Source organism: Microtus ochrogaster, unplaced genomic scaffold (genome assembly GCF_000317375.1).
Source record: "Microtus ochrogaster isolate Prairie Vole_2 unplaced genomic scaffold, MicOch1.0 UNK1, whole genome shotgun sequence".
In the NCBI taxonomy this organism is placed as follows: Eukaryota; Metazoa; Chordata; class Mammalia; order Rodentia; family Cricetidae; genus Microtus; species Microtus ochrogaster.
The window spans coordinates 41,438,176-41,460,619 of NW_004949099.1; the positions used below are offsets into that span (position 1 = coordinate 41,438,176).

At 47.0% G+C, this 22,444-nt stretch overlaps 1 protein-coding gene across 1 annotated transcript in view; it reads right to left on the bottom strand.

The window, feature by feature from the left end:
• Tulp3 (tubby like protein 3) overlaps positions 1-20,888 on the bottom strand; it is a 37,838-nt gene extending 16,950 nt beyond the window's left edge. The window contains exon 1 of the mRNA XM_005365282.3: positions 20,801-20,888. Within this exon, the coding sequence (XP_005365339.1) occupies positions 20,801-20,841 (41 nt within the window). The 5' untranslated portion in view covers positions 20,842-20,888. The remainder of the gene's footprint in view (positions 1-20,800) is intronic.
• Positions 20,889-22,444: the final 1,556 nt, after the last annotated feature.

Consider the following 22,444-nt stretch of genomic DNA (forward strand, 5'->3'; position numbering starts at 1 on the left):
GGTCCACCACTACCACACAGGTCCACCCACTACCACACAGATCCCACCCACTACCACACAGATCCACCACTACCACGCAGGTCCACCACTACCACGCAGGTCCACCCACAACCACACAGATCCACCCACTACCACGCAGGTCCACCACTGCTACACAGGTCCACCCACTACCACACAGGCCCACCCACTACCACACAGGTCCACCACTACCATGCAGGTCTACCCACAACCATACAGATCCACCACTACCACACAGATCCCACCCACTACCACACAGGTCCACCCACTACCACACAGATCCACCCACTACCATACAGATCCACCCACTACCACGCAGGTCCACCACTACCACACAGGTCCACCCACTACCACGCAGGTCCACCCACTACCACACAGGTCCACCCACTACCACACAGATCCCACCCACTACCACACAGGTCCACCCACTACCATGCAGGTCCACCCACTACCACGCAGGTCCACCACTACCACGCAGGGCCACCACTACCACACAGGCCCACCCACTACCACACAGGTCCCACAACCATGCAGGTCCACCACTATCATGAAGGCCCACCCACTACCATTCAGATCCCACCCACAAACACACAGATCCCACCCACTACCACACAGGTCCACCCACTACCACACAGATCCACCCACTACCACGCAGGCCCACTCACCCACCAAGCCTGTGCATGGAGCCACACACAGCCCTTTCTTTTTGTTTTAAACTGTGCATCAAGTACTCATCCTGTTCCAAAACAACCTGGTCTGAGTGTTTTGTGTGTGTCTTGTTTTGTTGATTCCTTAAAGCAACCCTAGGAATTAAGACTGATTCCTCACACCTAAGATGAAGAAGCAGAGGCTTGAAGAGTCATGCCCAAGTTTTAACAGCAAAAGTCCAAGTTGTACCTAAGAAGCAGATTATTTTAGTTCTTTTTTTTTTTTTTTTTTGGTTTTTTTCGAGACAGGGTTTCTCTGTGGCTTTGGAGCCTGTCCTGGAACTAGCTCTGTAGACCAGGCTGGTCTCGAACTCACAGAGATCCGCCTGCCTCTGCCTCCCGAGTGCTGGGATTAAAGGCGTGCGCCACCATCGCCCGGCTTATTTTAGTTCTTTTTTGAAGCTGTTTCTATGAGAAGAAAACAGGGACTCAGCTGCTAACCTTGACTTCCCTAAGATCTGCAATCAGGGCCATGCATGGCTGCTCACACCTGCAGTCCCAGGACGGGGGGCAGGGGGTGTAGCTAGGATGGCCTTGATTTGAGGACAGTCTGGGGCTTCATGGTGTCTCAAAATCAACAAGGTCTGGCAGTAGTAATATTTGTTCTGCAGAGAACAGTTCCTTAGTATTAAGGAATACACAGACTGACACCACAGGGAGCCAGAAGAGGGCAAACATCCCTGGAGCTGGAGTTACAGGTGGTTGTGAGCCGCGAGGTGCATGTTGGTAGGACTGAAGTCAGGTCCTCTGGAGGAGCAGCAAGTGATCTTACCACTAAACTATCTCTCCAGGCTCCCTTTTAATCTACCATCCACCCATCCACCCACCATCCACCCACCCACCATCCACCCACCCACCTACCATCCATCCATCCACCCATCCATCATCTAGCATTTTAGGTAGTGATAGGGATTGAATTCTGGTCCTTGGGCAGACTAAGCTAGTAATTAATACACCACGGAGCCACACTTGCAGCTCTGAGACAGACTTCTTGTTAGGAAAAAAAATGGCCAGGTGATGTTGTCATACACCTATAATCCCAGCACTGGGGATGCAGAGGCAGGCAGACTTCTGTGATCTGAAGCTAGCTTGGTCTACACAGTGAATTCCAGGTCATCAGTACTATATAGTAAAGCCATGGGTTCAAACCCCAGCACTGCAGAACAAACTAAACAAAGGAACAAACAAGAAAACCATGGAGCACTAACAATACCAGCCCCTCCTCCCACTGCAACCCATTTCTGACCTCTCTATGGGTCCCTGCATTTCTCCTGAGGTTTCTATTTCCATCCTCAATGCAGGGTGAACAGTGTTGGTATCCAGGGGGACTGGTGTAGATTTGCAAAGATGGCATCTAAAATGAGTGTAGGAAAGGGTTAACCGGAGAAGAGCCTCCGAGGCTACAGCTTAGCATTTCCCAACAGCTGCTGCAAACCTGCCTTTGCTCAAGGCTCTCTCTCTGTCCTCAACACTAAACCAAATCTGTGCTGCCTTCTGGCACAGCTAAAGACCATCCCCTCTCCTCCCCACTCCTCCCCACACCTCCTGAAACCTAAACAAAGCTACACTCCGACTGAACACCCCAAAGCCTGGAGCAGTCCTTTCAACGCCTCTAACAATCAGTGTGCCGGGCGTGTCTTCAAGGCTGCACCCAGACAGCACTCAATTCCTCCCAGCAAGCCTGGGCAAGCTGGGCAGATGTAAATAACAGGGTATCACGAAAGCATTCTGTCCTGAACGGAACAGTAAACAGATGCTATAGGACTGTAACACGTACACATAGCCACAGGAATTCTAAATCAAATCAGAGGCTGAGGATGGGCACAGGCCCTGAGAAAATAAACAAGAAGTAACCTGAAAGTCTCCTTTAGCAGAAGCAGAATGTGCTGTTAATGTGAGAAGCCTGTCTCCAGTCCCAACCCCCACAGCTCCGACAGTCTACCATATGGACACAAAAGTTTGTTTTCTTTCTTTTTTTTTTCCCTATTCCATCCTCCTGAAGCCTCTGCCCTCATAACCTACTCAATTCCCCAAAGCCCCATTTCCTAAACCCGTAACTTTGCTGATTTGATTAACTGTGGTGGAAGGAAATGGGACAAACATGATCACATCACAGGACTTCATGGACGATGGTCATGACCACGGAGTGGGGAAAGGCAGAGTGGAGAAAGGAGGAGCCTCACTATGACGAAGACTGCCATGCCGGGCATCATGCTTCCCAGGACTCTTCCAGCTTGAGGCTAGCCTCGACCAGCAAAACCTGTCTAAACAACCAAGCCTAACATCCCGTTAAGATCTCCAGTAATGAGAGGTTGAGGTGCCAGGCAGTGGTGGTGCACACTTTTAATTCCAGCACTCGGAGACAGGGGCAAGCAGATCTCTGTGAGTTTGAGGGCAGTCTGGTCTACACAGCTAGTTCCAGGACAGCAGGACACAAAGAAACCCTGTCTCAAAACAAAACAAAAAAGAGATGCTGAGTACTACGTTGTTCTTTCCTGGAACTTGCTCTGTAGATCATGCTGGTCTCAAACACAGAGCTCCACCAGCCTCTACCTCCTGAGTGCTAGGATCAAAGACATTCACCTGACTACTACCCACCTTTTTTTTTTTTTGAAACAGGGTTTTTCTGTGTAACATTTCCAGGCCATCCTGGATTCATTTTGTAGACCAAGCTGGCCTCACACTCACAGAGATCCGCCTGCCTCTGCCTCCCGAGTGCTGGGATTAAGGGTGTGCGCCACCACTGCCCGGCTTCTTGTTGTTTTCTAATATGGGAGTCACTATTACACAAGAGATAAACTGAGGTGAAGGGCAAAGGTTACTTTTGAACTTTTTTTTTTGGTAACATTTTTGCAAATTAAATTTCTAAATAATTATAGACATAGTTTATTAGAAAAGACAAAGACAATCCCAAGAATGGGTGTGGGTTAGTGAGCTAGGGAAAGGCGTAGATGCAAAAGTCAATTATTTTCCCAAATAAAAAAAACAGTTAAGAGTTACAAAAATAAGACATGTTGATAAATGTTTATTTCCTAACTATGGGCTTGTTGAAGGAGCTGCGGGCCATGTTCCTGCCGCCCGGCTCCTGGCCGCCAGCTAGCTTATGCCCCGAAATAATTACACGGAAACGGTATTCTTTTAAACACTGCTTGGCCTGTTAGCTCTAGCCTCTTACTGGCTAGCTCTCACATCTAGATTAACCCATTTCTAACAATCTGTGTACCACCACAAGGTGGTAGTTTACCGGTACGATCCTAACCTGTGTCCACCTCGGAGAGGAGAATCATGGTGACTGACTGACTCGGCTTCTTTCTCCCAACATTCTGTTCTGCCTACTCCGCCTACCTAACTTTCTGTCCTATTAAAGGGCCAAGGCAGTCTCTTTATTTAACCAATGAAATTAACACAAAACAGAAGACTCTCCCCCTTCATGGGCTGAATAACTTATCAGTTCCTCTGCCCTTGATCTGCCAGCTTCTGCTTCCCTGGTGCTGGGATTAAAGGAGTGTGCCTCTATAGCCAGTTTGCCCTTGAATACTGCAACCAATTGCACACAGGGTATTTCCAGGGAGCTGAGAGAAGGTTAACTGTGAAGATATTTGCCCAAGATCAATCAGAGGTAGCTCGCTCGCTGGAAGATCTCTCTCCCTTCTACCGCTGCTGTGGACCGTTCCCTGATGGACGGCTTGCCTACTGTTTCAGATACTCGATAATCTTGAACAATCTCCACCTCCACCTCTAGGCCACTCTCTCAACATTCCCTGCGAGCTCTGGAGCTCGCAGCTGAACAGTCATGAGTGATGTCTCCACCAGAGAAGGATGCTGAGGGACACAACGAGGGTGTGTCCCCCGAGGTCCTGGGGAGAGCAAAGCCACTCCACAGGAAGGGAACAGGATACGGCTTGTGGAAAGTGAGGACAGTGAGGACAGCGAGACTCGGCCATGGCTTTCCCAGGAGGGACTGAAGCGAACAGTTCTTTTACTGGTCACAAACACTGCTTGTCAGTCTCAGATGTTATCAGTGAGGCGACAAGCGAGAAGGATTATCCTGGCCACTAATGCAAGAAATGCGCTGGGACCGAGGACAGCAACAAAGCTCAGGAGAGGTAACTCACCTGGTGCGCAAGGGAGGGCTGGTAAGCTGCTATGGGAAAGACAAACTCTAAAATGACTCTTATTACATTCATCTATCTATTGTGTGAGGCAGGAGGATCTCTGTGAGCTAGAGGCCAGCCTAATCTACACAGCAAGTTCTAGGATAGTCAGGCTATGTAGAGATAGACAGAGACCCTGCCTCAAGAAAGAAAAGGAAAAGTAGTGAAGTATGTGAACGTTGTGGCGGCACAAGCCCACACCCAGCACACTAAGGAGCAGTCTCTATGGTGCAGGCCAACCTCAGCTACACTGCGGCCTCTTGGGGAGGGGACACGGTTATTCTGTACCACGTCTCCATGACCATCAATCAACACATCCGGAAGACACCTGACCCCAGATGAGCAATCAGACTCCCTTGCCTGTGATTCTGATATCAGATTTCGGGGATCCAGTTTAGCACAGGCTCTCTGGGGACACTGAGACACGTCTCAATGAGGCTACGTGGGTCTACAGTCATTAAACAGCAAATGCCGGGGAAAAGAGGCAGGCATTCTGGTCCACTACTATACTAAAACATGTATGAAAGGTGACTGTCACTTTATGCTTCAGTAGTAATCAAGAACACCAAGCCACCTGCCAAAAACTGATAGCCATAGAGGCCAGCAGGATCCCTCTGCTCTAGGGTAAGGGGGCCATGAGGGCAAGTCTAAAGGAAATGAACACTCTAGGAAAGTAAACACAGCTCTTTGTGTGTGTGTGTGTGTGTGTGTGTGTGTGTGTGTGCGTGCATGCATGTATGTGGTATATGCACTCATGCATGTCCATGAACCTGTGCACATGTATGTGGAGGCCAGAGAACACTGGGTGTCCCGTTCTCTCATTCTCTGCCTTATTCCCATGATGTAGTAATATGAGTGGTGGGGCTGCTCCCCAACACCCCGCTGCCCGCACGGCTATCTTTACCCGAAATAATTACACGGACACCGCATTCTTTCAATCACTGCTTGGCTCTTTAGCTCCAGCCCTTTTCTTGGCTAACTCTCGCACCTGGACTAGCCCATTTCTAATCATCTGTGTGTAGCACCCCAAGGTGCGCTTACCAGCAAGATTCTAGCCTACGTCCATCCTGGGTCGGAGCTTCATCGTGTGTGCCTCAGAGAGCAGAGCTCTCGCCTCTGCCCGCAAGAGTGGAGCATCGTGTCTCTCTGAGGCGTCTGCCCCTGAGAGGAGAGCTGTCGAGTCTCTGACCTCACTTCCTCTTCCGCCCAGCATTCTGCTCCTCCCACCTACGTTCTAACCTATCAGGTCAAGCAGCTTCTTTATTAAATCAACCAATGACCTTCCTCCATCACCATGAGACAGGGTCTCTCAACTATGTAACTACGCTGGCAGCCAGCAAGCCTAGTGAGGTGGGATTCCCCTTTGTATGCTGTGAATATGATTGGCTAATGAATAAAGAAAACTAGCTTGGCCAATCCTGTCTCCTTTGTATAGAACACTGCTGATATAGGCATATGCATGGCCACTCCCAGATTTTTACATGGGTGCCAGGGGATTTGAACTCAGGGTCCCTTGCTTGCGCGGCAAGCACTCCAATCCACTGAGCCACCTCTCCAGCTCTTCAGAATCCAGACCAGGCTGTTGCTCAGGACACAGTACCCACAGCAGTCGTCCCCATCCCCAGGCAGACAGAAACTGGCAGGCATCCTCCTAAGACCACCACCTGAATCTTTAGCTAACAGACTTCCAGGTACCTGGCTTCTTACTTCCCCAAGTGAGCACCCTGCGCTGGCAGACTGGACAATCAGACATATCAAAGAACTACAATACACTGACATGTTCTCTTCTCCCCCTTTCCTGTGCCTGCTAGGGAATGAGAGACAGCCTGGCAGCAGGCTCCTGTAAAATCTGTAAGAAGGGACCCCAACTCTGCTGCATGGGCCTGAGTCTCCTCAGAGCCCTGCCATTTCTGTTGCCTTTCTGTCCTGATAATAAACTTCTTACCCCCAACAGTCCATCTCAGTGTTACTCTTGAATCCTACACCCTGGATTCTTGCCAGACAAGACTCTTTTGTTTTTGAGACAGGGCTTCTCTGTGTATCTCTGGCTGGCTTGGAACTCACTCTGTAGACCAGGTTGGCCTCAAACATACAGAGATCCGCCTGCCTCTGCCTCCCTGAGTGATGGGGTTAAAGGTGTGTGCCATCACTGCCCGGCAAGGACAATTTCTTGAACAACACACAGCTAGCTTCATGAATATATGTTTATGACAACACCTGTACACTTGCCCGTGGCAGAACTGACAAGACAAGCAGACGAGGCTCTAGAAAGATTCCAGGGAATAGGACCCTTGTCAGGCTATACCTTTGACAGAAAAAAAAATGTCTCTCATAAGGTCACGTGTGGTGGCCAAGCTAATGATCCTAGGACTCTGGAGGTGGAGGCAAGATCAGTGGTTCAAGGTCATTTTGGTTAGCCTGGGATAAATGAGACACTGTCTCCCCAAAACAAATAAAAACCCCAACCAACAAAAACCCAAACTAAGCAAATAATAGACAAAAGGGTAATCTAGATAAATCCAAGAGGCCAGGAGAGACAGAGGAAGAGGAAGTAGAAGCAGTAATGGGAAAACAAGGGAACACAGCATAGATGACAGGGGACAGAGTCCTTTTGGGGCCAGACACAGCCCTGGTCTTTGCTTCTTAGGGATTCCTTTTCTTCTATAATTCTGTCAATTATCAACGACATTCTGAATTTCACACCTTGCTAAGGAAAGTTAGAAAATAAAATGTCAAGCAGAAAAGGCCTTTCAAGTCTCCAATCTATGGACACAGAATCCTGTAGCTGAACTAAAGATGCCTAGGAAGAGTCAGGACCTCCTGCCTGAGTTGGCATAGCGACACAAACACAAACAACCAACAGCAGGCCAGTATAAATAACCATGCCTGCTTCCTGCAGCCTCCACATTAAGACTGAACAACACATGCTCCTTGGGGATTGTTTTCTTACTGGAGAAAAAAAATCAACTGAATCTATGGATAAAATAAACAGAAAAGACAAAAGCAATGTATTCAAATGTGATCTGCCATCTTAACCACCGCAGAACCAGTCTCCCTCAATAGCTACGCTGTCCCGGGAAATTAGGTTTTCCCCTGCCAGGGTCCTTGCTAGGATCCTAAACTTATAGCACAATATTGATTTTATTTTTTGACTTTAACTACATTTTGTATGTATGTATATTTGGGCATACATGCCATGGTGGACATGTGGTTCTCTTTAGATTTTATTTTATGTGCATTGGTGTTTTGTCCACATTCATGTCTGCATGAGAGTGTTAGATCCCCTGGAACTGTAGCTATGGACAGCTGTTAGCTGCCATGTGGGTGCTGGGAATTGAACCCAGGTCCTCTGGAAGACCAGTCAGTGCTCTTAACCACTGAGCCATCTCTCCAGCCCCCAGACACACTTTCCATGGCAGCTCCTAGCCACCTAATAGCCCCAGTTCCAGGAGATCCAATGCCCTCTCTCAGTCTCTCAAGGTATCAGACATGAATGTGGTGTACATACTTCCATGCAGACGAAACACACACACATAACAAAAATATAAAAACAGTCCTTAAAAACCATCAATCTAGAAACCTAGGAACTAGCAACATGAGTGTCTAAGTCACACGCTTATCCGTTGGGCACCTCGCTGACACATGTTCCCTCTGTACATTCTAGAAATCTCTCACACAGATGGATTTACAAGTTGAGCACAGTATTGCATACCAGTACTTGGAAGCTGAGGCAGGATCTGAAAGAGTTCAAAGCTAGCCCAGACTACATGGTAAGACCTTGTTGTAAAATACAAACAAACAGGCTGGAGAAATGGCTTGGTAGTTAAGAGCATTGACTGCTCTTCCAGGGCAGAGGACCCAGGTTCAATTCCCAGCACCCACACGGCAGCTCATAACTGTAACTACAGTTCCAGGGAATCTAACACCTTCACGCAGATATGAATGTGGACAAAACACTAATGCACATAAATTGAATGAAACCTTTAAAAACAAAGTCAGTCGTGCTAAAAAATAAACACAATAATTTAATAATTGTGTAGTAATGAGGTGAGCAGGCCTGCTTTTTGCCCTGCCCATCTCCCACATGGCTAGTTTAGCCCCGGAAATAATAAAACGGAAACTGTATTCTTTTAAACGCTGCCTGGCCCATTAGTTTTAACCTATTATTGGCTAGCTTTTATATATTGATTCAACCCATTTCTAATAATCTGTATCGCCACTTGACTGTGGCTTACCGGGATGAGTCTAACAGGCATCCGTCTTGGCGTCTGTCTGCCTGACTCTGCTTCTTTCTCCCAGCATTCTGTTCTGTCTACTCCGCCTATCTAAGCTGCTGTCCTATCAAAGGCCAAGGCAGTCTCTTTATTTGACCAATGAAAGTAACACATAGATAGAAGACCCACCTACATCATAATTGCCTTTTGCTTTTGCTTTTGTTTTGTTTTGTTGGTTTTTCGAGACAGGGTTTCTCTGTGTAACAGCCCTGTCTGTCCTGGAACTAGCATTAGTAGACTAGACTACCTTGAACTCAGAGAGCTCCACCTGCCTCTGCCCCCCCCCCCCCCCCCCATGCCGGATTAAAGGCGTGTGCCACCACCACCCAGCTAATAGTGCTTTTTAATATGAAAATATATTGGAAAAGTTGCTGTATAGGCTGGAAATCGGAAACCCAATGCCATTACTGCTATTAATGACATGAGCTCTGGGACAATCTCAAGAAGGGCTCTGAGGGGCTGCAGAGACGGCTCCATGGTTAAGAGCACTTGCTGCTTTTATAGAGGACCCAGGTTCAGGTCCCAACAACCACATGGTGGCTCACAACCACCTGTAATTTCAGTTCCAGAAGACCCAGTGCCCTCTTGCGACCTCTGCAGACACCAGGCACTCACATGGTACACAGACATACATGCGTGCAAAACATCCACACACATAAAACTAAAATACATATTTTTTAAAGGACTTGGAGCAGAGCTCTTCTGGGGAGTAGGTGTGGCTGGTGCCAACACAGGCATCTGGGTGCCCTCGCCTCTTATCCGCATCTTTTATGCCGTTTGGTTTTGTTTTGTTGGTTTTTTTGTTTTGTTTTGTTTTTTCGAGACAGGGTTTCTCTGTGGTTTTGGAGCCTGTCCTGGAACTAGCTCTTGTAGACCAGGCTGGTCTCGAACTCACAAAGATCCGCCTGCCTCTGCCTCCCGAGTGCTGGGATGAAAGGCATGCGCCACCACCGCCCGGCTTTTATGCCGTGTTTATGCTACAGCTGTGGTGTTAGGAGAAACACTCTGCGCTTCTCTGGGAATTCCTGTTTTCACTACAACAGATCATCTTCCAAAACAACGATCTGCCAAGCCTTTCGCTGACCCGCACAGCAATCAGAAGACTTGGAATGTTCAAAAGACAAGCAGAATTCAAAAGGGACTCAAACAGCAGGACTCCCTAACCCGATTCAGTCTTGTAAATGGTGAGTGGTGTACAGAGCATAGATCATTTAAATTAATGTTTAAGTCTTGCATGTCTTAAATGAGAGAGAGGAGAGAGAGAGAAGGAGAGTAAGAATATAGAAGCTAGAATGAAAACCCTATCAGAAAGAATCTTCTGATTATCTTGACTAATTACGAAAAAAACCCAAAACAGTAACTTTAAGAGAGGGTGATGATGTATGCTTTTTGCAGGGTTTTATTTTATGATATTTTTGTTGTTGTTTTGGTTTCGAGACACGGTTTCTCTGTAGCTTTAGACTGTCCCGGTACTAGCTCTTGTAGACCAGGCTGGCCTCGAACTCACAGAGATCCTCCTGCCTCTGCCTCCCGTACTGTCCAACAATAAAAAATACTTTTTAAAAGCAAACTTTGGTTTGACGTGTCAAGCAAACCGTGTACAGGTCTGTTAGCGGTGACGAACTGGAATCTATCATGACAATGACCCGGAGATGCAGTTAAACTGCCCACTTCCAGGACACCAGCTTCCTCCCTGTCCTCTGGCTTCCTCCTTTGCTTTCTTTGGCCAGTTAAAAGGGTAAGCGTGGCCTTTCAGCCAAGCTGCAGACTCTACCGTGTAAGAAATTTCTGCTGCCCCTGGCTGACAGCGTGAGATCGGGAGTTTGTTATCGTGGTAAGTGTGGTTTTTAAATATGTTATTAAGTCTAAACTTGGGGTACTGCTAAATAACTCAGAGGCTTTGATTAAACTTGAGAGCTGAACACTAATGACCCCTGGGACCTCCAAGTGCTACCTCTTTCCATTATACCTGAAATTAATTTTCATACAAAATTATATTTTGCTAGCCAGAACTCTTAATTTCAGACACTATCACTCAAAATGTTTTTTTTTTTTCCTTTTCTTGTTGAGAGCCATGTACTCACTATGAAGCCATGGCTGGCCTTGAACTTCTGATTCTGCCTCTACCTCTGAAGGATAGGGTTATAGGCAAGCACCACCACATCCATCAAGGCTTCTTTTATTATACACTTATGGTTATTTTTGTGCCACTCCCCAATCACATCCTGAAGTACACAAACAGTATGCCTAGTTTCATCGAAAAAGTATTAGTTACAAAACTTTGGATATTACAGTATTTACTAACATGCAAATTAACCACACACACACACACACACACACACACACGCTCCCTTGAGACAGGGTTTTTCTGTGTAGCCCTAACTGTCCTGGAACTCACCCGGGCTTTAACCATTTTTTTTTTAATGAGATAGTATCATCCTATGTTGCTCAGGCTGATCTGGGCTTATATGAACTTCCCTCCTAGAAACCAGAAAATGACCCAATACTTGGAAGGCTGAGGCAGGAGAACTGTTGTAAGTTTGAGGTCAGTTTCATTCTGCTTTTGCAGCCCAAGCAACTGGAATTATAAATGAAATTAAATAAAATTCACCTTGTCCAAATTCTAAATTTAGTCAACCTTGGAAAGTCATATTTTTATACACACTGAGACTCTAAGAATAATCTGACAAGAATGAAATACTGTTCCTGAAAAAAGACACATCAAGAACAAATTAGACAATTCAGAGAAGACTCCTTTGACATCGTCCTCCCGCAACAAGGGGAAATGCCAATATTTTAGGTCCAGCTGTCTTCCCCTCGAGAAGCTGCTCCAGTCTGGAGGGAACTTAAGTGAAGCCAGGGATGGAAAATCCATCTCCCAAGAGGCCCGTTTGGCCCGGCAGTGGCGGTGCACACCTTTGATCTCAGTGCAGGTGGATCTCTGTCAGTTCGAGGACAGCCTGGTCTACAGAATGAGATCCTGGACAGCCAAGGTTACACAGAAAGACCGTGGATGAGGCAATGAGAAGAGAGAGCTGGCAGCAGACTTTAGCATCCTTATAGCTCCAAGAACACAGCAAGGAATTTATTTAGTGTGGCTCCCTTTTGATTTGGCTCACATCTTTTTTTTTTTTTTTTTGGTTTTTTTGAGACAGGGTTTCTCTGTGGCTTTGGAGCCTGTCCTGGAACTAGCTCTGTAGACCTGGCTGGTCTCGAACTCACAGAGATCCGCCTGCCTCTGCCTCCCGAGTGCTGGGATTAAAGGCGTGCGCCACCATCGCCCGGCTTTGGCTCACATCTTATACACAGAGCTGGAGAAAAACCAACCAATCAGTTGAATGACCCAAACAAAGAGGTACCTTAACTTTTTCAAGGGCTCAACATTTTTTTTAATTTAATTTAATTAATTAATTTATTTTTTAAGATTCGATGTTTGTCAAGTAGTCCACAATGGCCTTTAACTCCTGAGCATCCTGTTTCTACCTCTGGAGTGCTGGGATTACAGGTGTGCACCATTCTACCCCCTTACAAATGTTAGTAAGTACGCATGACTTGACCCCAAAGTAAGGATGTACTGTCCCCTAGGAACCTATGAATGGCTGGCACTCAGAACCGAAACCCATCTTCCTGTCATCCGGTTCTCTCCTCCTGGTTACACTTTCTCTCGTGGGGAGGTTCCCATTCTTTTCTTTCCAGGGTAAAGATGAATGTACATTCTTTTCCCTGATGATGCCAACTACATAGTCCTGGGCTGGGGCAGAGCTGGTACCCAGGATGCCCCAGGCTGGGGGGCTCACCAAATACTTTAACTTGGGATAAAACCGATAATTACTTGTACATGACCAAAATGTTTGATTTCTTAAACAGCTTGCTCTAAAAATAAGTTAAATGTAATTGTATCTGTGCTATCATTTATGTGCACAAGTGACATCCAGAACATCTGCAGCAGCTGGGCATGGTGGCTCATGCCTCAGTCCAGCACCCAGGATTTGATAGCAGGGTTGCCACTGAGTTTGAGGCTAAAACTCAAATATCTGCATTATATGCTTTGATAATACATGATAGTATAGGAGCCCACAAAAGTCAAAAGCCTGAATTTTATTTGTTTTTAAATGTTTATTTCCTTTATATTTTAGCCTTTTATAATTTCATACATTTATAAAACGAATGTATTTTAATGTATCATATCCACCCCTAAATCTTACTCTCCACACTCCCTAGACTTTTTTTTTAATTTATTTATTATGTATACAACATTCTGCCTCCATGTATGCCCGCATGCCAGAGGAGGGCACCAGATCTCATTACAGATGGTTGTGAGCCGCCATGTGGTTGCTGGGAATTGAACTCAGGACCTCTGAAAGAGCAGCCAGTGCTCTTAACCACTGAGCCATCTCTCCAGCTCCCCTCCCTAGACTCTTTAAAAGAGTATATGTGTGTCCACGGAGACCAGAGAGGATATCAGACTGCCCTGGAGATTAAATTATAGGGAGTTGAGAGTCATTTAATCTGTTGGAGGTCCTCTGGAAGAGCAGTGAATGTTCTTAACCACCGGGCCACCTCTCCATCCCACTTAAATAGCTCAGGCTAAGAAAGAGTGTAATTTGTCTTATTACATTTATTTGCGTGTGCCTGGGGCAGGACACATGTGCCACAGTACACGCATAGAAGTCAGAGAACAAATTATAGGAGTTGGTTCTTTCTTGGGTTCGGAAAATCAAATTCAAGGCTTGACAGTGGTGCTTTTAGCCACTAGGTGGTCTCATCAGCCCCCAAAACTGTATTTTTGCAGCGTCATTTACTCCTATAATCTTAGGTACAGCATACCCTTCTTCTTTCTTCTGTTGTTGGTCATTCTTACTTAGGTGTCACTGCAGCTGGTCTCACTGTTACCCAGGCTGGACTTAATTTCCTGGGCTACAATGATCTCCTCAGCTCAGCCTCCTGAGCGGCTAACACTGATGGGAACCAGTAGGCCCAACTGTCTCAGTTCCCGTGCATGAAATGAAGACAATGGCACCTGCCCCACTTTCTTTAAAGCGACGAAGCTGCTATGAAGCCCAAGCACGCACAAGTGTCAACACTCCTGTTGCTCACTTTATCCTGACTGATCTCCCCTTCTCTGAAATATAGTCTAAGGCCTGGAATGGTGGTGACAGCCTGTGGCGCCAGTACTCCAGAGGCTGAGGTGGAAGGATCTCGAGTCCAGGGCCAGCCGAGGCTAAATGGTGAGACCTGCTCTAAAACAAAACAAATATACAGCTGAAGGCTGAGGATGTAGCGCAATCAACAGAACGCTTGCCTAGCACGAATGAAGTCCCCGGTTCAATACCCCTAACCTAAAACCAGGTGTGGGGTGCAGTCTTGTACCTCATCACTCAGCAGGGGGAAGGAGGAGAATGACAAGTCCAAAAGAACTTCAGAATTTCATTCAATCAAAATGTCCCTCCCGGGGCTGGAGAGATGGCTCAGTGGTTAAGAGCACTGCCTGCTCTTCCAGAGGTCCTGAGTTCAATTCCCAGCAACCACATGGTGGCTCACAACTATCTGTAATGAGGTCTGGTGACCTCTTCTGGCCTTCAGGCATACATGCAGAAAGAATATTGTATACATAATAAATATATATATATATATATTTTTTTTTTTTTTTTAAATGTCCTTCCCGCCGGGCGGTGGTGGCGCACGCCTTTAATCCCAGCACTCGGGAGGCAGAGGCAGGCGGATCTCTGGGAGTTCGAGGCCAGCCTGGTCTACAAGAGCTAGTTCCTGGACAGGCACCAAAGCTACAGAGAAACCCTGTCTCAAAAAAAACAACAACAAAAAAAGTCCCTCCCTACTTTAGCCTTCAGTTTTCTGCACACAGTGAATCACCACGAGAAACTCGCACTGTGTTCCAGCAGGAAAACAATCCATCCTCTATCAGACTGCAGTTTTCGTCTAACTTACTGAAATCTATCGGCGCTCTCCCCTGCAAGGCTAATTAATAAACAGCAATAATTTAATTTTTCAAAAGCCTGTGCGAAAATTTCCTATATACTGTTAATGAAAAAAAAATCTTAAAACTTGTCATTGTAATTCATATGCTAAAGATATATCTTGCAGGGGCTGGAGAGATGGCTCAGTGGTTAAGAGCACTGGCCTCTTCCAGAGGACCTGGGTTCAATTCCCAGCACCCACAAGGCAGCTCACTACTGTAACTCCAGTTCCAGAGGATCTACCATCTTCACACAGACATGCATGCAGAAAAAGCACCAATGTAAATGAAATAAAAACAAATATTTTGGAGGGGGAGGGTTCAAGATAAGGGTTCTCTGTGTAGCCCTGGCTATCCAGGAACTCTGTAGACCAGGATAGCCTCAAACTCAGGGATCTCTACCTGCCTCTTCCTCCCGAGTGCTGAGATTAAAGGTGTGTACCCCCACTACCCAGCTTAAATAACTAAATCTTTTTTTAAAAGGGGGGGGGTAGTTTATCTTGCAGGACATGGTGGATAACAAGCGCAATCCCAGGACTGGGGAGGTTGAGACACATGGCTTAAAAGTTTATGATCAGGTCTAGGTCAGTGCAATAGCCAGTGGTTAAAGCAATCCTTGGGACCATGTGGTGGAAGGAGGAACAGATTCCCACAGGTGGTCCTCCAGCCTCAACTGCCACCCAACACATGCAATAAAGAAATAAATGTTAAAATAAATAAATAAATGTAGTAACTTTTTAAAAAAGGGGTTACAGACCAGCCTGATCTATACAATGAGACTCCATTGCATACGCGCATGCACACATGCATGCACGCACGCAGCATTTAGGGCTGGAGAGATTTAAAAGTACCATGTATAGCTCTTACAGAGGTCCCAAGTTCAGTTCTCTTTCCCAGTACCTATATCAGGCTGTAACTTCGGCACCAGGGGGATCTGACTCCTCTGGCCTCCTTAAGAACTTGCACAGACATGTACATACACATAGTTAAAAATAAAAAAAATAAACAAAACTTAAAAAAGAAATCAAACAAAGACCAAAAAGCCCAAGAAGAATGCTTGACAAGGCAGTCAAGATTATGTGGAACAGAAAATTACCCCTGGTGAACCAACTTCCAAGGGACTGTGGCTTGTCAGAGGCCCCAGCTCTCTGGAGGAGCTGGTCTCCAGCAGGGGAACTAAAGGAATTATCTAGGCCCTCCAACCAACCAACACCCAGCTGGATACAGCTCTGCATCCTCCCCAGAAGATTCAATTCAAACATTCTCGCTGCTCTGCTAAGAACAAACATTAACTTGTTCTTTCAATGGGCACCAAGGCCAAGAAAACGGTAGTGTTTGCACAGGAAAGTCTAAGGAGCCAGAAACCGTTCTGCTTAGAGCAAAGGACTCTGGCAAGAAGGAACTTGTTACAGGATATTCTTTCCTGTCTAGGATGGCTGTGCCCTTCGCCATAAACAAACAAACAAACCAACCAACCAACAAAACCTACCTGCCCTGCACGGTAGGCACTGTTGATAAAACTAGGCAAGGCATGGTTCCCAGTCAAGAGTATTCAAATTTTCTTTCCTTTTTCCTTTCCATCTTATTTTATGTGTATGAGTGTTTTGCCTGTTTCCATGCTCCAAGTGTCTGAGGAGGCCAGAAGGAGGCTTTGGGTCCCTAAGAACTATAGTTATAGATGACCGTGAGCCACTACGTATGTGCTGGGATCTGAACACAGGTGTTCTGTAAGAGCAATAAGTGCTCTTAATCAGTGAAGTCATCACTCTAGTCTGGGGAGGGGCTCCTTTTAAGTTAGGGTCTCACGCAGCCCAAGCTGGCCTTGAATTTGCTAAGTAGCCAAACGTGACCTTGATGAACTCCTGAGCCGGGTGTTTCTCCGTCTTTGTCTCTGTGTGTAACTATGAAATACATGTTTGAGTCAGGGTTTCACACTAAACCTGGAGATGGCTGATAGCCAAGCGCCCCACGGATCCCACAGCACTGGGTTTCAGGCCACACCAAGCTTTCAGATTTTATTTCTAAAGGGAAATCACATTTGTGGAGAGGGCTAAGCTAGGGTCTCCCTACTGGCCCTGCTCCTTGCTGTAGGCTGCACTGGGTGAACTCACCAGGGTGGTGCTGGAGAGTGACTAGGATGGAAAGCAGGCGGGCTAACCAACCCAGCTACCACCCAGGGCCAGAACCACACTACGTTATGAGTGTCCAACACCCACCCCACCTGTGATCTGTTGGAGCATGTGAAGGGGACGAACCTACAGATCCAAAACAACGGGATCTCCCCAACACAAGACAACTACAGAACATCCAAGAGGAGCCCCAGTGAGAGCACATTATCGGTGGCAGGTGGCGAAGCAGAAGCCAGAGGCCTGGAGCCAGGTCAATGATTGTAGCCACAAACACTTGCAAATAAAGATGAATGGACTTCAGGGTAAACTGTGACTCAAGGGAACACACTGCAGCTTCCACGCGAGATTCTTCCCTCTCTCTCTCTCTCTCTGTTTTGTTTGTTTGGTTTTTTTCTTTCTCTCTCTGTTTCTGTTTTGTTTATTTTGTTTGGTTTTTCTTTTAAATTTGGTTTTGTTTTGGGATGTGTTACATGGGCAGAGGGCAGATGTGAGGGGACAGGGAAATAAGTGAGATCAGAATACATGCTGTGAAATCCACAAAGAATCATTATAAAAGTAAAAAAAAAAAAAGATACGATTTCCCTGTGTAGCCCTGGTTGGCCTGGGGCTGGCTCACTATGTAGTCCAAGCTGACTCTAAACTTGCAGCTATGCATAACCATGCTGAGCATACCAACACACACCAACGAGTCTACCTGTGCATATGTACTGCTGGGGTCAAACCTAAGGCCTCTGACACGCCAAACAAGCGCTCTGACCCTGAGCCACACCACCAACTCCAGCATAACTAGCAAAAAGTTCAGTCAGCCCCAATGCTCGCAACCTGCTACCCCCAGGGAATCAGCAGCACAAACTGTCTCGGCTCAGCAAAGTTCCTGAGTGTGGTTTTACAGTCTACCTCCAGTTTCTAACAGAAGGAGAATAGTTGAAATTCGCTTGCTAATACTCTCTGTTTGTTGAAAGACAAGTCAGCCAAAGGGGGAAAAACCACAGGAAAGTTAAAGGTTAGCTGTTACCCATACAACTAAAGGCATTATTAATACTAGGAGATCTGTATTCAAGTCTTTCATCAAAAGTTTAGGAACTGGAAAGATGGCTCAGCAGTGAAGGTGCTTGACACGCAGACCTGGTGTCTAGAGTTTCCTCCCCAGACCCAAAACTGACTTCACAGATTGTCTTTTGACTTCCATATTTATGCTATAACACCCACCACCATTCATTAATAATAATAAATAACTTAAAAAAATTAGATATACTCTGTAGGTCAGGCTGGCCTGAACTCACAGAGATCTGCCTGCCTCTGCCTCTCACATACGGGGACTAAAAGTATGTGAGCACCATGCCTGCCAATAATAACTAAATTTTTTTTAAAAAATGAGTTAAGCTCAAAGCCCTGGCTTCTATCTTTGGTACCGCTGCTGCGTACCTGCGATCCTGGCAGCAGGGAGGTGGGAGCAGAATATTAAGAGTTCAAGGTAATTCCAGGACAGGCTCCAAAGCCAGAGAAACCCTGTCTCGAAAAACCAAAAAAAAAAAAAAAAGAGTTCAAGGTAAGTCCAAATTATACAAGACCACCTTGAAAACAAAACAAAACAAGAAAGTGTTACACCAGGACAGGACAGGAGTACACCCAGGCCTGGTGATCCATGCCCATACGAGACCCTTGGCAGGCTAGGAAAGAAGGGTTTCGAGTATGGGGTTGGCCTGGATTACTGGATTGCCCTGAGAGTCAGTCTTCTCTCTCTCTCTCTCTCTCTCTCTCTCTCTCTCTCTCTCTCTCTCTCAACGACTACCTAAAAGCCAGACGTGCACCCCCTTTTAGCAAGAGATGAGCTAAGAGTGGCAAAAGCTACCTAGGGCAGGAGAAACAGTGACTCACAGAGTCCCCTTTGATGGCAACTGAAAATTAAAGAGCTGGCTTCTTTGGAAGAAAATATTGGAGAGGAGGGGAAACTTTAAAATTACACCTTTAAGGTTCAAGTGCAGAAGATGAAAAAAACAGCCGCCACCTGGCCCCAATTTCAGAGTCAAGTCCTTCTTGTTCCCTAAAATCACGAGTCACGGGGAGCTGAGGCAGACAGCCCTAAATGAGTTCAAGGCCAGCCTGGTTTAGATGGAGAGTTCCAGTCTGACCAAGGCTACATAAGACCTGTCTCAAGACAAAACAAACAAAAAGGCAAAACAACAACAGAAAGGGATAAAAATAAAACCATAGCCCCATAAAATTTACTTCTCTAAATTCATAAAACTAAATCCTGCCCGCCCCAAGACAGTGTTTCACTGTGTAGCCCTAGCTGTCCTGGAACTTACTCTGTAGACCAGCTGGCCGGGAACTAAGAGAGATCCGCCTGCCTCTGGCTCTTGCGTGTTAGGACTAAAAGACGGGCACCACCACCCCCCCGGCGCACATCTTAAACAGAGACACTGAATGCCAACTTTAAATAACCCGACCCTATACTTGCAAATATATATATTTTTTGTTGTTGTTCTCAAAAGGGGGAGGGTGTAAACAAATTTCAGAACAGCTATCATGTTTGTAGAATTTACTTGATGAAAGACCAAAACAGCCCAGTCAGAGGTAGAGGATCTGAAGTTCAAAGTCATCCTCATTACCAAGTCTGAGGTGAGCCTAGTCCACCTGAGATCGACATTGGAGGAGGGGGGTATTATACTCCAACGTCTTTGTGACTTTTTTTAAAAGATGGTTTCGAATCAGTTAAATACTAGTTTAAACATCAGACTAAATCCTTACATTCCCAGTCTTTATTTGCTGTGGTGATGGAATGGTGAACGAAGAATGTAGTTGAAATGTTTAGTTTCAATCCTCAAACAATGTCAAAGTTTTAAGCCAATTATCTCTCTCTCTCTCTCTCTCTCACACACACACACACACACACACACACACACACACACACACACCCATTAACTTTTCGTTAGCCCAGCTGACGAGAAAGGAACAGTCTGAGACTGCAACCCATTTGATTTCCCAGGCTCACCCTGTGGACCGGACAAAAAGAGGGGTCTCAGCAGAGAAACAGGCGGCACAAACAAGACGTATGAAGCAGTCTAAACTAAGACGGAGCTTAAACTAAGAGAACTATGGAACTCAAAGGAAGAAAGGAAAGCCGGCGGGGGGGGGGCAGATAGAAAAAAAGAAAAGAGCAGTTTTGCATTTTCAGTCCTCGCACTCCGTTCCAGAATTCCGCAATGACTGCCAAAAGCAACGGCCTTGGAACCAATTAACCATCACCCGCGACCTTCCGCTTCGACTCCCGGGAGGGGACCTCGTTCCACCTCAGTTTTGACTCTGCTCCAGAGAGACACGGTAAAGGGCGAACGCACTGCGAGTGAGGAAATCGGAGACCCTGGGGGAGCAGGGCGAGCTGGTTCGGGCCAAACTCCAAGGGAGCGGCACGAGAGTGTGCTGGCGGCGCGGGATGCTCAGCGCCTGCCCAGCTTGGAGACCCGATCCTGGTCCCGGTCCTCGCCTGCCCAGCCGGGAGACCCCTCCCCGCCCCTCTGCCGCCCTGGCCCCCGCCCCTGACCTGTCCGCGCGAGGTCCCGGTGCGCAGCGGGCCGCCTCCATACCCGCCCGGCCGGTGGCATCAGAGTCCAGACCCCGACTTGCGGCCGCCGGGCTGAAGAGGATGGAGGAGGTCTGGCCCAGCCCCTGGCAACCACACCCCGCACTGTCGCCGACGCCCATTGGTCCAGTGCCCGCCGCTCCCTTCTCACTGGCTAAAGGCGCCAGCCGAGATGCTGGAGGGTTTCCAGGGGGCGGGAGACACCGGGAGGCGAAGGCGCGTGCGCCGGAGCGGGGTGCACCTCCCACCCCCGCACCCAGGGCTGGGACCCAGCTGACCCTCGGGGTGTCTCCAGCTGCTCCAGTCAGCGGCCGCCTCCACAGAGCCACTCCCAGAACCGCGCTGTAGCGAGGAGTACACCCAGAGTGGCTGCCAGGGTTGTGGTCCAGGGATTTGTGAACTTCTGCCACCAGAAGCCTCGAAGTCTGACCCACTCCGGGATGCCCTTCTACACCAGCCCTCTCACCTAAACGACTGAAGGGCCCCTACGTGGGGACTGTCTTCGCATATCCTTATCCCATAAGGGTGGCTGCTAAACCTGCCCTCTGCCGTGAATTCATGCCTCCAGGCATCAGATCCTGTCTGGCTCTGGTCCCTATAGGACTTTCTGACCAGACCTACTACATGTAGACTTGGTTAGTAAGGCCGAAGTTACCACATTGATATTGAATCCAAATTTTCACTTTAAAATTAAAAAAAAAAAAAGTATTTTATTCAGAGACAAGATCTCACTATAGACTGCCTCTGCCCCCTAGTGCTGGAATTACAGGCATGGGCTACCAAGTCTAAGGCTATTATTTTATGTGTGCGGATGTTTTGCCTTCATGTATGTCTGCATACCATATGCATCCCTGGTGGCCAGGGCTGTCAGAACCTGTGCCTTCTGGACATCCGAGACTCATAACCACTGAGCCACCTCTCCAGGCCCCAGGAATTAACTCTTGGAATCTAGGAAATACAGTACATAAATAGACTAGAGCATTGCACTCACTTAGTCCCCTCCCTGGATTGCTTCATTTTTTACACTTCAAATTCTCACCCATGGCGGCGGGAGAGATGGCTCAGTGGTTAAGAGCACTTGACTACTCTTCCAGAGGTTCTGAGTTCAATTCCCAGCAACCACATGGTGGCTCACAACCATAGTGGGATCTGATGCCTCTGATTCTGTGCATGAAGACAGAGCACACATATACGTGAATAAATAAATCCAAAACCACCAAGGAATAATATATAAAAAAAATTCTCACCCATATAAAGGGTAGCATAAGCTCTGTTTGGCCCAGCAGGGGCTGGGTGTTAAATGAGAAGAGCTGAAAGAGACGCTATGTGTATGGGCAATAGGACCACTGAGGCACTTGTTAGCAGAGGTAATGTTCTACTTTACGTATACACAGTTACTATAAGAATCCATTATGGGGCTGGAGAAATGGCTCAGAGGCTAAGAGCACTGACTGCTCTTCCAGAGGTCTGGAGTTCAATTCCCAGCAACCACATAGTGGCTCACAACCATCTGTAATGAGATCTGGTGCCCTCTTCTGGCCTGGAGTCATACATGCAGGCAGAACACTGTATACATAATAAATAAATCTTTAAAAAAAAAAAAAA